Source organism: Augochlora pura, chromosome 7, assembly GCF_028453695.1.
Source record: "Augochlora pura isolate Apur16 chromosome 7, APUR_v2.2.1, whole genome shotgun sequence".
Classification (NCBI taxonomy): domain Eukaryota; kingdom Metazoa; phylum Arthropoda; class Insecta; order Hymenoptera; family Halictidae; genus Augochlora; species Augochlora pura.
This window is the reverse complement of record NC_135778.1, coordinates 16,843,772-16,858,159: the sequence shown is the minus strand read 5'-3', so window position 1 is coordinate 16,858,159 and position 14,388 is coordinate 16,843,772. Positions and strand designations below refer to the sequence as shown.

The window sequence follows — 14,388 nt, the reverse complement described above, 5'->3', positions numbered from 1 at the left end:
GATCGGATCAAACGATCGCTCGATGGAACTAGCAATGTGTTGGACGCTCCTCTTCGACGAACTCTCTATAGCCAACTGGATGATCCCGAGTCACGGTTTCTTACGTAGTGAACATTCGAAGATGAGTGGCCGTGTGTTGCCGAAAGTTTGAGGGGATAGTGTTACGCGATCAAAACGCTCGATCTATAGGCGTCAATTACCCATGAGACCGTGTGCCGTCCGTGTCCCGTTGCACTAGATGGAATGGAAACAGGTAATCTCGTCGGACGGTAAAGCCTTCGTGACGAGAGAAGCGTGAAGTGGAGTCGAAGAAAGCGCGATTCGTTACGCGTTAACGAGTCGCTAAATTGTCACGGTCACGATATTAGGCGACAAATTTACGAATCGTAGCGAGTCTCTCTCGACGACCTCGTTTAAAATTAAACCGAACACCCGGTCAGTAGACGGAGGAAAAGATCCACTTCTAAGCGAAGCGTCGCGGCGTGTATCGTGGACGGCGTTTCGTTAGCGAGGTTATTATCTCGCCTTTGAAATGTGTCAATGACACTGCGTCGCACGTGATTATCAACGAGACACGATTAACATTCCCGATGAACTCGCGTGCGTGTTCGCGCACTGTCGACGACCTTCGCCAGTTCGCACCGGGCTCCCTTATGAATTTTCATTAATCGCCGCGTTGTATTTGGAAAGTACGACTCATAACACGCCTCTTAATAATACCCTTACGAAAGTTGCCCGTTTCTGCAACGCGATGATGGCAGACGGCTTGTCGTTCTCGGAATTTATAGTGGTGCCGACGAAGCGGCGATCCAACCGCCTTTCCAGGCGCTCAGCATTTTTGCGTTCGTCGACGGCTGCGAATTAATAATTCTCTCGATAGTTTTAGCCTCGGGAAAGAATTCGCAAATATTTTCATCGGATTCGACAGCCGTTTAGTCAGTGGTGTATTTAAAGAGGATTCGATCGGAACGAATCGAGCTTCCCGCTCGCCCGCTCTCCCGCTTGCGAGTTTCATTCGAAAATATTTGCATTTCGATCGTATATCTTTTCTTAAATCTTATCGATCGCGTTTCTCCGCGATACAGTCGGTCGGAACAACAGGTCGGAAAAAACGCGTCCGTTTCTTATTTATGCATGCGCATCTATTACGCTGCAAGCGGAGAGGTTTAATTAGGTATTATGCAATCGCGGGTACGATCAGATCTAAGTCGCATCTAAAAGTCAATATTAATCGGTTTGCAACGCCGCCAGACTCCTGCACATCCATCCGTGTCATATTTGGCGCTCGTAGAAACCGTTAAATCGAGAAATCGGTTAAACCGTTGACACACGACCCTGACGCTCGCGGCAGACTTTCGTGAGACAGTACAAATATTTCAAACTTCTAATCTCTTTCGGGCCGCGTCGCAGTGTCTGGATAGACCTCAGGAATTAGCTGCACTAAATATAGCTGCGCCAATATTAAGGTTTCGCACTTTCGTAGCTTTTCGGCCGTTTCGAGTCCTAGCATCGAGAAATATTTACCGAGATGAGGCTTTTCTCGCATTACTTTGCATTCAAAACACACGGAATTCTGTTAGAGGAGGATTAATCGTTTCCGTTGCACGTGATATATCGTGCAGCGATGAAAATACGAAAAGTCAGCGATCGAGGCACGGCAGGCGATCCTCCGGGCTAGAGAGTCAGGAGTTTGAAAGATCGATAAACGGCAGGAGTCGAGCGTGGCATAATCGATGGATTCCCGTGCATCCGAGAATTCAAAATATTGGCTTAACGCCAGAGCCGAGAACGACAAGCCTCTCGGGCAAATGTAACGCCGCCAAAATAACCACGCGGAATCGGCCCGGCGCAAAAGGACGAGTCTACGCCGAAAGGTTACCACCGAGGCCTCGGTTGTTCACGCATGCAATAAAACGGGCTCCCGATTCGGGAATACCTATCGAAGTCACGAATTGTCCCGATTGCGGAAACCTATCAAATGAACTTAATGTGCAAGCCGAATGGGTTCGATCTGTTTTACCGTGACATCGGTCTAGAAATAAGTCGCTCGTCAGCCTTTCCTCGAGAGCTGTCCACCTCCACCTGTGGGACGCTACAGGGTGCTCTGGAAACCAGTGATTCTTGGCCAAAACACGAAATCGGTGCTTACATGTAGCGTAAAAGATCTAAAGATTCGGAAGTCTTATAAAAGCGACGGACGTCACAGCGTCTAACTTGGCGCGAATTCGACAAATACGAGTGCTTTGTCGTTTCGGCCACGAAAAGTCGTTTTCCAGGGGCGTCGCGAGCCATCGAACAAGAACCGATCCTGAAAGAATGTTGCAGATCGAGAAGGGATCTTGAGAATTCCCGTGTTCACAGCACTCGATGGAGTCTGCGACGACTTTGGCGAGGAATCGCAACTTGACGAATACCACCGCTCCCAGCTCAGGAAGAACGGCCGTGTCCAGCGGGATCAAGTACGGTCTCGGAAACGGTCTACTGGTGTCGTCCGTGCAGCGAAACGTTTTGCAAGTAAGCGATTCTCGCCGTTCGCAGCATTTGCATGTCTAATGAGAGATCCGACCGCGTCATCGCGGCCCAATCAGTCAACGCGTTCTTTATAAACTGTCTTACGTACGGACCTCGCCGATTTTTTCGAGCTCGACCACGTCACTCTGTGTCGGAGTAGGAGCCGAAGGGGAAGCGCCCGGAGAAGAATCAAGTGAATCTGTAGAGAGAATACTCGCTTCTTGCGTCACAATTCCCCGCCAGACCGGTTAATTACACTACGGCGAAGAAACGTGTAATGCCGTCTGGAACAAGTAGAGATTGACAATCGTTGGCCGGTGGCGGAGAAGACACGTATGGCTCGCGAATCGCTCGCGAACAAGCTTCGATAACGCGGGTACACGCGCAGACTAGTCCGTACGAGCGGCGCGAGGACTTAACCGACATATAAATAGCGTTTAGTTGAAACGGATGCGGTAGAACTCGCGTGCACGTCTTGCGAGGCGATCCGGAAGGCACGGCTCGCTTTCCAAGGAACTTCTCCTACTCCGGCACGCACCACCGATACTCGGTGCCCCCGTGATTCGCGACACCGAATCGCGACAAACAGACAACCAGTCAGTGATTTGCGAGAGTTTCCGCGGGTACGTTCGTGTTCTAACGACGCTTTCGCCCACTTTCCTCCGAAATTTGGCTGAGAGCAACTCTTCGCAACGCGATTCTCGTAAGTGTTTCTGCGATCACGCTCCTCGATCATTTATCGAGATATTCGCACGGTATTTTACGAAATACAAGAACTTCTCTCTTCGTCTGACGTCAGTTGCTTGCTATGGATTCGTTAACATTGGTCCCGTGCGCGTTTATTCCTTTGCCATTTTCGAATTGACCTACTAAGCGCGACGAAATGGGAGAACATCTTACCGATTGCCTTATTTAGCATGATTAACACTGTTTTTCTTCCAAATTAATTCTATACAAAGATAGAGGGTTTGAAAGTTGAAGATAATATTAAAGTAAAATTATGATTGCCGTCTTCTTACCCCTTTAATAGAAATGATTTTAAATTAAAATTCGAAATGGCGTTCTTCGCCCCTTTGGTGAAAATAGCATTGAAGAATAGCAACGTATATTCTACACGGACAAACTTTTGCTCAAGTATTCGCTTGAAGTCGCGTGAAAACGTTTGACATTCGGGACAGCTCCGGGTACGCCAATATAAATGTTGTGATATGTTTTTCAAAACCTTTATGTCCCTGGAAATATACTTAGTTTGATACAGTGTAAGCTGTCGCGGAAAGTACGTACTCCGGGATTTATTGCCACAGTTTTTCATTCCGTAAGTTTGACACCGCGGGGCGAATTAAGTTCGGGAAATGAGGGATGGACGAGGGTAGGTGCGGAATACAAAAAGAGGTAAAGGTGTCCGGTCATTTGCCATTGAAACCGCGACAGCGAGATAACCGTGGGGTACCGAAAGGTTCGTTTAATATGCACGTATGGTGATTCGAGCAGAAATCCCGGCGGATTCTGGATGATGGCTGGCAGGTAAACGGTCTCCAGGCGGCGCGAGTAAAGTGCAACTCTCCGGTAAAGGGCAGGACCTGCACCGTGAACAACTACAGCATCGTCGCCTCTAGGGGAGAGCTTGCTCGAAATAACTGCGCAGTGAGAGAGACGCCGGCGCCGTGTAGCGCGAACAAGAGGAACAACACGATCCTCGACGCATCCGCGTGCACCCGAGGCGCCGTGCGCCGCGACGCCTTTCTCGAGCGAGAGTTCCCGAGGAAACAGCTCCCCGAAGACGCGGCCAGGTTGAACAGCGTCGCTAAACTCGGCCAGCGGACCATTCGCAAGTCGTTCTCCGTTCCCTTGAATCTCACGGAAGGTATTCCTCCAGCGTTCTATCTCGGATTGATTTCACGTTCGTGTTGGCTATATAGAATTTTATTTGGAATTTTCAGGTGTTTTGCGTGAAGAGAAGCCGAGGAGGTCACCCGATTACGGTATACTGAAACGATCTTCGGGCTTGTTGGCGAATCTCACGCACTCGGTCAGCCGGATCACGGAGTGGGGAGCAAAGGACGACTCGACGAAAGAGGGGAAAGCTAGCACGCATCTTTATCGTTCAGGGACCACCGGCGGATCGAGCAAGTACTCGACCTTGAAGGGATACTTCTCGATCTTGAGCAGCGTCACCGGCGACCACCACTCAGCCAGACAAACTCTGGGACGTTCGCCGAGCTGCCAGACGCTGCCGATCGAACGGAAGAAGAAGAAGACCGGTGGTCGCGTCAAGAAATCGGTATCGTTCAGCTCGGACACCAGCTTCCAAGAGAGAAGATCATCCTTCGGCAGATCGGCCGTTCACGAGGTCAAAGTGTACCACAAGGGCGTGCTGCAAGGTATACCATTTTCATTTCCAAACAATATATGTAACACGTTGGTTAAACTTTTGATATCTAACACCGGGATTAGTGTGTTGCACTTTCCGTCATTGTTTTCTTTGGAAATCCTTCAAGAGGACGAACTATGCACACGCGTTCGACGCATGCTTTTAAAAACAGATTGGTGCCAAATCATTTCCCTTAATACAGACAAATAATCTCGATCGTTCAAACCGCAGTTCGTTATCTTATACATAGAAACAAGTGACTGTTGACAAAAGTATCTGTGACGAGCCTATTGTTGATTGACAGATCGCAACGCGCGCGACAACAACGCCAGAAAAGTGCCGCCGTCGTGGGAATCATCCTCCGAGGGCCGATCGGCCTTCTTGAGGGCTGCCAGAGATGCCGACGACGAGGCGCTCAATCAAATTGCAGCGCAGGTGCAGAGGTTTGGGCTTGGGGACATGGACGTCAATGTGGTTGACAGCAGCGGCAGGGTGAGTGTCGTCTCTCTTTGTTTCTTCGCTTTTGCTGGACACCGAGCGTAGATTTGAATGATCAGGAAACGTTCGAGGGAAGGCAGCGGTAGTCCGCGCTAAAGTTACTCTCGAAAGCCGCTGAACAGTGGCCCCTTGCTTCCTTTCGTGACAGCTTGATCATGACCGCCGCCGCGGCGGAAAGTGTAAATTTACACGGTTAGCAGCACATCGATATCTTCCTCTGCTTGTTCCGTCTACGGTCGAGATGTGTCACAGTGGTTGTCAATCTGAACGCGCTCTCCCTTTGAAACATTCTGCCGTTAACATAGTCCCGTTAGTGTATTCTACAGTGCTTTGAGAATTAATCTTCCTTGACTCACGGTCGCAACCTTCCATTCAAATTCGAATCTTCTATTGGTTAAAGAGAATTACTAGTTATTTCTATTACGTCGAACAAGAGGATCAACCTTGATCTCAAAGAATCTTGACTCATGATTGTAACGTTCCATCCAAACTCGAAACTTTTATTGATTAATTAAAATTACAAACTGTTTCTATTAAACTGAATAAGAGATTATTCTTGATCTCTCAGAAATTTATTGTAAAATAAGTAAGTGAAATTGTGATACAGAAAGATTGAAATACATCTAACGGTCCTTATAAGAATTAACACTTCCAGCAATCGTTTATTTTTCATGTTTCGTTTCATATATCATTATTATTTTTATTTTTTATTATTATTTTATTATGTTATTAGTACGTTCTATATTATATTTCGTTTACGTTTCAAACGAATCTCCAAAATCCAGGTTCATTAACCAATTGATAAACCGTGAACGTTTGTCCTGAGCAGTAGTTTTATCTTCTGAAAAGATTGAGAATCACTACCCGAAGCATTGCGGGTCACGGTCTTTGATTCAGATTGAGTGTTAGTTAGATTTCGTTTGTCGTTAATGAGTTGGTCGGCCATAATATCGATCGTAATCAGTGCCTTCCGGGAATCCAGATATCCTTGCCAACTTGAAAATCATTGGTGCTGGACCTCAGCATCGTAAACAGAGGGTGGCCGGAGCAAAAGTTTGAAGCCCGGCGCATCGATTCTTCGTATCGAGTTCGCAGGAGCGGCTCCCGTTGCCGTAAGCATAAACGAGTCGTTCCCGCCGGCTCAAAAGAAATCGAACGATCCTTTTTCCCCGAACGCAATTGCAGGTCTCTGACGTTATAGGTTGTCCACGTTATAGCGCTGCCGACGCAGTAATGGCGTCTGAACGATCGCGTCAACGTCAGTAACCACTTAAATAAATTGATCTATAACACAGCTGAGCGTATTGTGCAACTTTCTAAAGCAAACAATGCGAGACAGTCGCGATCGTGGCACGGTGCTGGAACGAATCTTTCCACGACTCGATAGCCGTGGCCCTTGCACGAGCCCGTCAACGGTTACGGCCGCACGAAGACAGTCGACACGCGAAAACGAGTAATCATTATTCGACGGTTGACGCGACCCAGCAAATGACTTGTTCCTTTGAAACCGCGACTTACGTAATCGTCGTCTCGAGCTAGCCATCATTCAGGTTGTTTGTTTGCATTGCCAGACCGCCATAAGCTACATGACAGGAAACGGTGCCTCCGCGATGCTGGAGCTGGCTTTGACGTTCGAAGGGGTGGATCCGAATATTCCCGACAACGAGGGCAACACGCCGCTGCATTTCGCGGCGCAAGCGGGTATGCGTTTACATTATACTTCGAGAGAAGCGAGGAAAGGAAAAAAGAAAGGCTGAAACATACATATTTGCGCTCGTAAATTCCGTTAGCGGCTTTTATCGGGCCGCGGGTGAAAGAAAGCGGAGAATCGGCTGACGAAAGATCGAGGTGGAACTCGCGAATCGCGTCGGTAGCGAAAGTAAAATTCTCTGCTGTTTGAATTACGTCTTTCGAGAACGATTGCCGGGCCGGGCCGCCCCGCACCCGCGATCCGCGGCCGAAAAAACGCGGCCACGTGCTAGGCATAAATTCTGTAAACAGAACATGATTCTCGCGGCGCCGGGAAATAATATCGAGTGCCCGATAGGTGTGAGAGCGGCGTAACGAAAATTTCACGCTCGTGATGCCGTAAGCGTAACGATTCGAGCGCGTCACTGCCGCCAGAAATAACCGGCGTACTTGGATACTCGAAAGACGCGTGGTTCGCGGTTGTGACGCGCGTCCACGAACGTTTCAAGCCAAAACACACGGTTCTCGAGCGAGTTGAGCTACCTGAAATAAGCGAGCACTCGAATTCGCGAAGGACACGCTCGCGTTCCCTCGATCCCGCGGACTTTACCCTCAATTTCATCGACTTTCCGCTCGGTCCAGGCCAAACGGAGTGCCTGAACATCCTGCTGCAGAGGTGTCCCGACATCGAAGTGGACGCCAGGAACGCTTCCGGTTTCACGCCGCTGATGAAGGCCGCGCTTCAAGGACGAACGAAGTGCGCGAAGATTCTGTTGTTCGCCGGTGAGTAGACTCTTTAACCTTTTAGCCGCGTACGACGAGTATACACGTCACAAGGAAATAGCAATTTTATATCTTATAAGAGAAATATTTCTCCTACGGTCTAGGTTGGTTAAAATACTTATATTAATAATATTAATAGTTATCTAAATATATTAATAATACTTATATAAATACTTAACATGTTCATTTTCGCACACTTTAGGATCATTCTAGAACAACTGTCAACAAAACTACACCCATTGTGATCGATAAATCGTATAACAAAATTTATCTTCAAAATAAATTGATGCAGATAAGTGGTTGAACAGTTAGCTGTGACAATCACTTTGAAAAGTATGTCTGTTACTGCAAGCATACACTATATATTTTATTTTCTTTATATTTTGTTTAAGTGCAACGCTTTTTGAAATATATAATTTAATAAAGAATATTAAAGTACATATCTTTCTGATTCAGTCGACTGTTTTTTACGAGTATACTCGTCATTAAGAATGACATTTTGTTAAAACGCGTCTTTTATTTTAGAGTTGTTGAAATTGTAACATCTTGGAACCATGGTAAACGAGTGAAAGATTGAAATGGATGCAGTCTTTGCAGAGAAACACGCTTCAGTTACTTGTAGAGCTCGATAGGGGTTTGATGTTAATGGAACATTCCATCGCTCTGTCCAGGTGCGAATCCGACCTTGCGAGATCACGGAAGAGGACTCAGGGCAGAACAATGGGCCAGATTCTGCGGCAGGTATGTCTGTGCCGAGGTGATCGAGAGGTTCGCTAGACACCGGCTCTTGGAAAGATCGACCTCCTGCAGGTGGGGCAGCGAACCTGAACTGGCGGCCAAGGTTCTGCAAGGAAAGGTATCTCGAAGCTCGACCGCGTTTTGCGCGAGGGACTAACAAAGACTATTGACGCAGGTCATACCTATTCCCACTACGCCGCTCTCGCCACCATCTTCGGGGCTCAAGTCGAAGATTAGGAAAGTATTTCGCACAACTTCCGGGCCGGACCGAAACTTCTCGCTGGTCACGCAGCTGACCAGCGCCGCCCTTTGCGCCAGCAGCCCCGCCTTACCCAAAGCCAGCGAAGTTCCTCCTGTGGTTAAAAGTCTCCTACGACCGCTCAGCGTCCCGCAGCTCAGGTACTTCTTCCACGTTCCGTTAATTAAACGCAATACGAAAAATTATTTGGACATTTGATTATTTTCCTCTAACTCGCATGTGGTCTGGCTATTGCTTCTTCATATGTGCTTCACCTATTCTAACGTTATATCTGCGACTATAATTAACACTAAACCTACCAATCACTAAAACTGACTAACGAATGTTGCTTCATGACAGTGTCAAACACTGAATTTATTTAAACCTTTTATTATATTTTTTCTTATAATGTGACAGTTTTAAAGGAATTTTTTCGATGTTGTCACACTTGAGATAAGTTTATTCTCCTAATATCTTTAATATATAAAATTTGTGTTTCTTGGTGTGCTCCATTATGAACTTCGGAATCATCGTATCTCGCACAATATGTATTTGTATCTTTCGTTTCAAACCTTAAACAAATTACATCGGCTTGGCTCGGTGTTTCTTGCTAGAATATTTTCGACCTGTGCTAAAAATGTTACGAAAGTCTTCATAATTTCAACAACTTGAAAACGGGAAACGCGATAGCGGTGATTTTGACTGATATGGTAGGTTTAATGTTAACAACCATTTTACCGTGTTCCTTTACTTTTACATTTATTAGCCGATCGAGTGTCATCATCAAGACTCTGACTTATCTTTTATTTTGCTTCTTAATCCTAAACGGACGGACCAAAAAGGGACATGTTTCCGTCAGCCCTATGCTACGATAAAGCTAACTGTTTCTGCGTAAACTGCCTCTCATCCGGTATCAAAAAGCTTTAAATACATGACTGTTGCTGTCATAATCGGTTGCATCTGACGCTTTGCAGGGTAACATTGGTGTCGGCGCAAGACTTCCTCGACCAATCGAAGGAGAAGTCGAGCTTCGCAGAGAAGATCGAGGCGATAAAGCCTTCGCGGTCGAAGAAGAAAAACAAGTAAATCGTTAGGCATTAATTACCTGCACGGGAAAAAATTAGTATTTTGTTCCGTGAAACTGCGAACTTGGAGACGAAGGCCTCCGCCGCGACGTTACTGCTCAAACACACGACCGCTCGGCAAGATTTTTCGTCCCGATTTTTTCCCTCGAGCGCGGTTTATTTGAGCGTCGTTGCACGACGTAAACGCTGCTCCAGATTGTTTTCAATGGGAATGATGTGTGGATAAGGGTGTAAGCGTCCGAAGCGGTCGGACTTTATTTTTGGTTTACGATCTCGGTGGTCCGTGGCGGCGGGCAGGAAGCCGCTTGCGGAACGTGTCGAAACTCAGGAACACCGAACGCCGCTCGTAGTCAGAATCGACTAAGGTCGTGCTGACTCACCGAATAACGGGAGAGAAATAGACGAAATAGTTTTGGAAACGTCGGTGTCCGGTAAAGGCCCGTCTCTTTTACGTAGGCGGAGTAAATCCGTTTCGGAACCGTGTTTACCTCGCGTCACTCGAGCGTATATGTGAACTGCTACGCGGTATTTTATACCTACGCGGTGATCGCCGTAACAACTTTTAAATAAATGTCTTGATATCAACGTTACTATATTCATTGATACGCTGTCGAGACAGCAACGTCTTGCTCTTCTCCTCAGCCGACCAACAACGACGTTGTAAGAAAAATATATACATACATACATACGTTCATATACACATATGTATATCGCTCTTTCGTCTCCCATTTCTATATTTACACTAACGAACTTCTAATTCCGTTGGAACGGGACGCAGTAACGAGGTAGAATGAGATCGCTTCGTCTCCGAATCTCGCGGACCTCGTTGATCGAGCTAACGCGTTTAACCCTCAATTGGATTGGACAGATAATCGACATATTTATTATAGCTTAGTTTGAAAGAGCGGATATTAGAGAGTACCGTCATCGACCCGACTAATTGAGGGTTATACGAACGGCAGGGAAAGAACTGCCGATTCACCGAGCATTGGAATCGGTATTTTCGTCGTCATCGCTCTTTCTGTTGCGGCGTTGCCTTCGGTTCTTCGCCCTCGAAAGGATGTCGTACGCCTGCTGGATTTCCATGAACTTCTCCTGAGCCTCTCGTCTCTCTTGCTCCGAGCCTTTGATCTTGTCCGGATGATTGTCCCTCGAAAGAGCCCTCCAACGAGCCGTCACTTCCTTCTGCGTGGCCGTCTGCGATAAACCTAACACCTGCGGAACGATTGTAACCGTGACAACGTTTCGTCGATATTTCGATGTTCCAGGAAAGTTTCAAACCTACCTTGTACGCGTTTATTTCACCTCGAGGATCGGTGAGGTCGATCAGTTGCGCCCATGTTGCCCAGAAACCTTGATGCACCGCCTGATTCCAGGTTGCCTCGAGACTAGCCTAATAAAGTGAACAATTCGTGAGATTCTTCGCGTGACTCGAACCAGTTTTCCAGCTGTTAAGCTTACTTTAAGATCGAGCCATATAGGGGAGGTCAAGAAATGCTGGATGGCCTCCGACAGCTTGATCTCCTCGCCCTCGCTGTCGGTCACCACGGCGTTGAAATAGAAATAACTGGCTAACAAAGATATATAAAAAGCAGCAGCCAAGCTGAGATAAAACAGCCTGCGAACCAAACCCTTCTTTTTCCTTGGCTTCAGTCGCCATTCCTTGCTAAAAGTGTCGAAGCACCACGCGGAAGCTACCGTCATCAGGAACAGCCACATAGTGTCGTCGCCGATGTACGACAGTGTCGGATAGAACAGGCACGCTGCGCCCAGAGCGATCCATATGGATCCACGCTCCCTACCGATGTTGCCGACCATCCAGACGCCTGAAAATTTTCCGATAATTAGGATTACAATCGACTCTCAAATAACACGACGGATTTGTTCTGTGCTCTATCGAAATTGTGTTAAAAGAAAGAACAGTATATAATCAAGTGAATGCCTTTCTCCGAGTACTCTGTCATATATTCAGCGAAATTTCAAAAGGCTAGAAATCCAAAAGATTAATTTAAAGTATCTTTAACGATGTCATACAAAAAAAAAAATAGAACAAATATTGAACATTTTTGTGAAACTAAAAAGTACAATTAATACACGTCTGAATATATGTCTTTACTGAACAGACAATCATCTACGGAATTAAGAGCAGTTTTTTTTTCAGTAAGGCCAAGCTGCGCATTATCACATGGTATACACAGGTAAATTAAGGGTTAACAATACTTTAGTGAAATAGTATCGCAACTAAAACAGCAAAGTGCATACAAATGAAACGACTCGACGGCCTTGCCGGTCTTATCGGGGAATAGTTAGCTTGAGATAAGCTTCAGCAATATTTCATTGGAATAGCGTGCGTTGTTTAGAAAGTCGTACCAAATGCTATGACGAATGGTGTTAAAAGCAACAGGTGACGAAAATTGATCCCATAGACTTCGTCCTCTGGTATCGCGCTGCGATAAATCCCGGCCCACAAATACGCAACGCCGGTTTCAGCGGCGAATCGCACCGTCGAGAACGGCGGCTGGAACATCAAAGAGAATTAACGCGAGACCAAAGATTTTGCGACGGTGGTTTCCAAATTCTGTGTCACGAATTAATGGCTGGGGGATTGTAAGAAACTTGAAGGGCTTTGTGAATCAGCAGAGTTTGGTGACCACTTGCGTTCGCAGGATCCAGGCTTCTCCAAATACCTTGCGGTTGGTTCGAACTTTCTGTTTGAAGTCCTCGACGAAACGAGGATCCTCGTTCGCGTCGGCCACGTACCACGGGATCATGTAAATGTCCCGGAGCCATCCAAAGCCGACGTACCCGCCGAGGGTGCTGAAGTACACGAATGCCTGCTTGTCCCGCTCCAGGTACACGTGGTGCGCTCCGAATAGGCCTCCAAACGCCCACAACACGTACGTCCAGAACACCGATTTCCGCTTCCTCTCCACCTTCTTCGACTCCTCATCGACACGTCCATTTCCCACGTTCATCCTCGTTGCTTCCATTGCCGAACGATTCCCGAAACGAATCACGCATAAGGTAGATTAACAATCGAATTACGCTGGCATTCGCAAGACAAGCTCTTGGCCTCACGAGATTATCGCCAACTGGAACGCAGGTATGATAAACACCGATCGGTCATACGAGACGCTCCTCTAACGTCCTTTTTGTTTAGGCAGCACACATGCACGCGCAACAGTTTCGAGCTACATATATCAACCGACGCGACGTTTCTCGGTATTGTTTCTGCACGCTGCGAGGAACATCTGCCCGCTTTATGTGACTTCTTTCGAAAATTACGCTCGAGATCGTTCGTGCTCCGGAACGTGTCCTTGTTTGTCGGTGCCGTTTCGAGAACTACCGGAGCTGGTTCAACCAAGCCGCCGGTTCGGACTGTTTGTGGTTCAACGTTCTCTCAGGTGTAACGGTACCTGTGCAGGAGCGTACATACGGAGTCGTTTCGATCGTGGGTCGAACATATAAGCGACGGGAACAGGTTCCACGATAAATTCCAGACGAATTTGATATCCGATGAGCCACGAATCCTATTCTAAAGCGCAACGACGAATAGTTGGCGTGTTAGAAGGGATGGAACCTTGCGGAAGTGAAGGCACATCGTGAAAGTTGGTTTTTTCAGAGCAAAAAATGCGGTTGACGTTTGCAAACGAAAATTACAGTGCTTCTCTGGGTCAAATAACGCAATCAGACGGGGAAATTTGCCGGGAAACCGTTTTGCTGGTGTTTACGTGCAAAGATCTTCCACGGGGAAGAGCATAGGATTTCAGTTGGCGCCGTAAACGGGGAGCACTAAATGTCCATCGTAAATATTAAAAAGCTCCCGAAAATAGCGCGCTGCATTTAACAGTTTGTTCAACTTCTGGCGTGGCACGCTAAAACGCCCTTTTATTGTACTAACACGCCGGCTATTTGCGAACGTGATGTTGCGATGCCGTTTTACGCGAACCATAGCCGCAGTGTCATTTTCCTTATACAAGGTGTCCGCACTAAATTCTCAATCTAATAATAACGTTAATCAAAGCAGCAGCACCAGATCGGACACCCTGTACCCGCCCGGTTCAGATATTCGACATTTTGGCTCTGCCGCCCAACAATCCGTGATCTGTATATGTAGATTGTTTTTATAAGTCGATCTATTTTCATTGCGCTTTGCGCGTCGAAGGATCGCGATCTTTTATACGGAAGCGAATTAAGAATTTCTAAAAGAGGAAGAGCGCTGAACAAGATTTTCTTCCAGCGACTTGATTGCCTTAATTGTCGTCCGAGCAGATTATTTATTACACCACGATTTTAATTATTTATACAGCGATGTCTTATCAGATACAAATTGCAAAATGTGATGCAACGAGAGCGAGATGCATGCAGGTCGATGCATCCGACTGAACTTGACCTACTACATACTACGATCATAAAGCAGATTTCATTTTTAAAAACAGACATAGACGTGGCCGTGACTTTGCAGGCAAAAGTCC

General features: G+C 46.8%; 2 protein-coding genes across 3 annotated transcripts; one reads left to right on the top strand and one right to left on the bottom strand.

The window, feature by feature from the left end:
- The first annotated feature begins 223 nt into the window (after positions 1-223).
- Positions 224-9,932, top strand: LOC144472381 (uncharacterized). Its single transcript, XM_078185419.1, has 10 exons — positions 224-253; positions 2,362-2,514; positions 4,003-4,375; positions 4,452-4,892; positions 5,187-5,374; positions 6,952-7,081; positions 7,712-7,852; positions 8,524-8,708; positions 8,766-8,989; positions 9,803-9,932. The coding sequence occupies exons 1-10, from the start codon at positions 239-241 to the stop codon at positions 9,912-9,914; spliced, it is 1,962 nt and encodes a 653-aa protein (XP_078041545.1). The 5' UTR covers positions 224-238; the 3' UTR covers positions 9,915-9,932.
- A 139-nt stretch (positions 9,933-10,071) lies between these two features.
- On the bottom strand, positions 10,072-13,301 carry Wus (TM2 and DnaJ domain-containing protein wurst). 2 transcript variants are annotated; one of them, XM_078185422.1, is made up of 5 exons: positions 12,601-13,301; positions 12,284-12,431; positions 11,375-11,739; positions 11,199-11,306; positions 10,072-11,128 (listed from the first exon to the last, which is right to left on the bottom strand). In XM_078185422.1, exons 1-5 carry the CDS (start codon positions 12,901-12,903, stop codon positions 10,892-10,894), a joined length of 1,161 nt encoding a protein of 386 aa, XP_078041548.1. In that variant the 5' UTR covers positions 12,904-13,301; the 3' UTR covers positions 10,072-10,891. The 2 variants fall into 2 exon arrangements, with proteins under 2 accessions (XP_078041548.1, XP_078041547.1); XM_078185421.1 differs by having other exon boundaries at positions 10,072-11,306.
- Between the last annotated feature and the right edge of the window lie 1,087 nt (positions 13,302-14,388).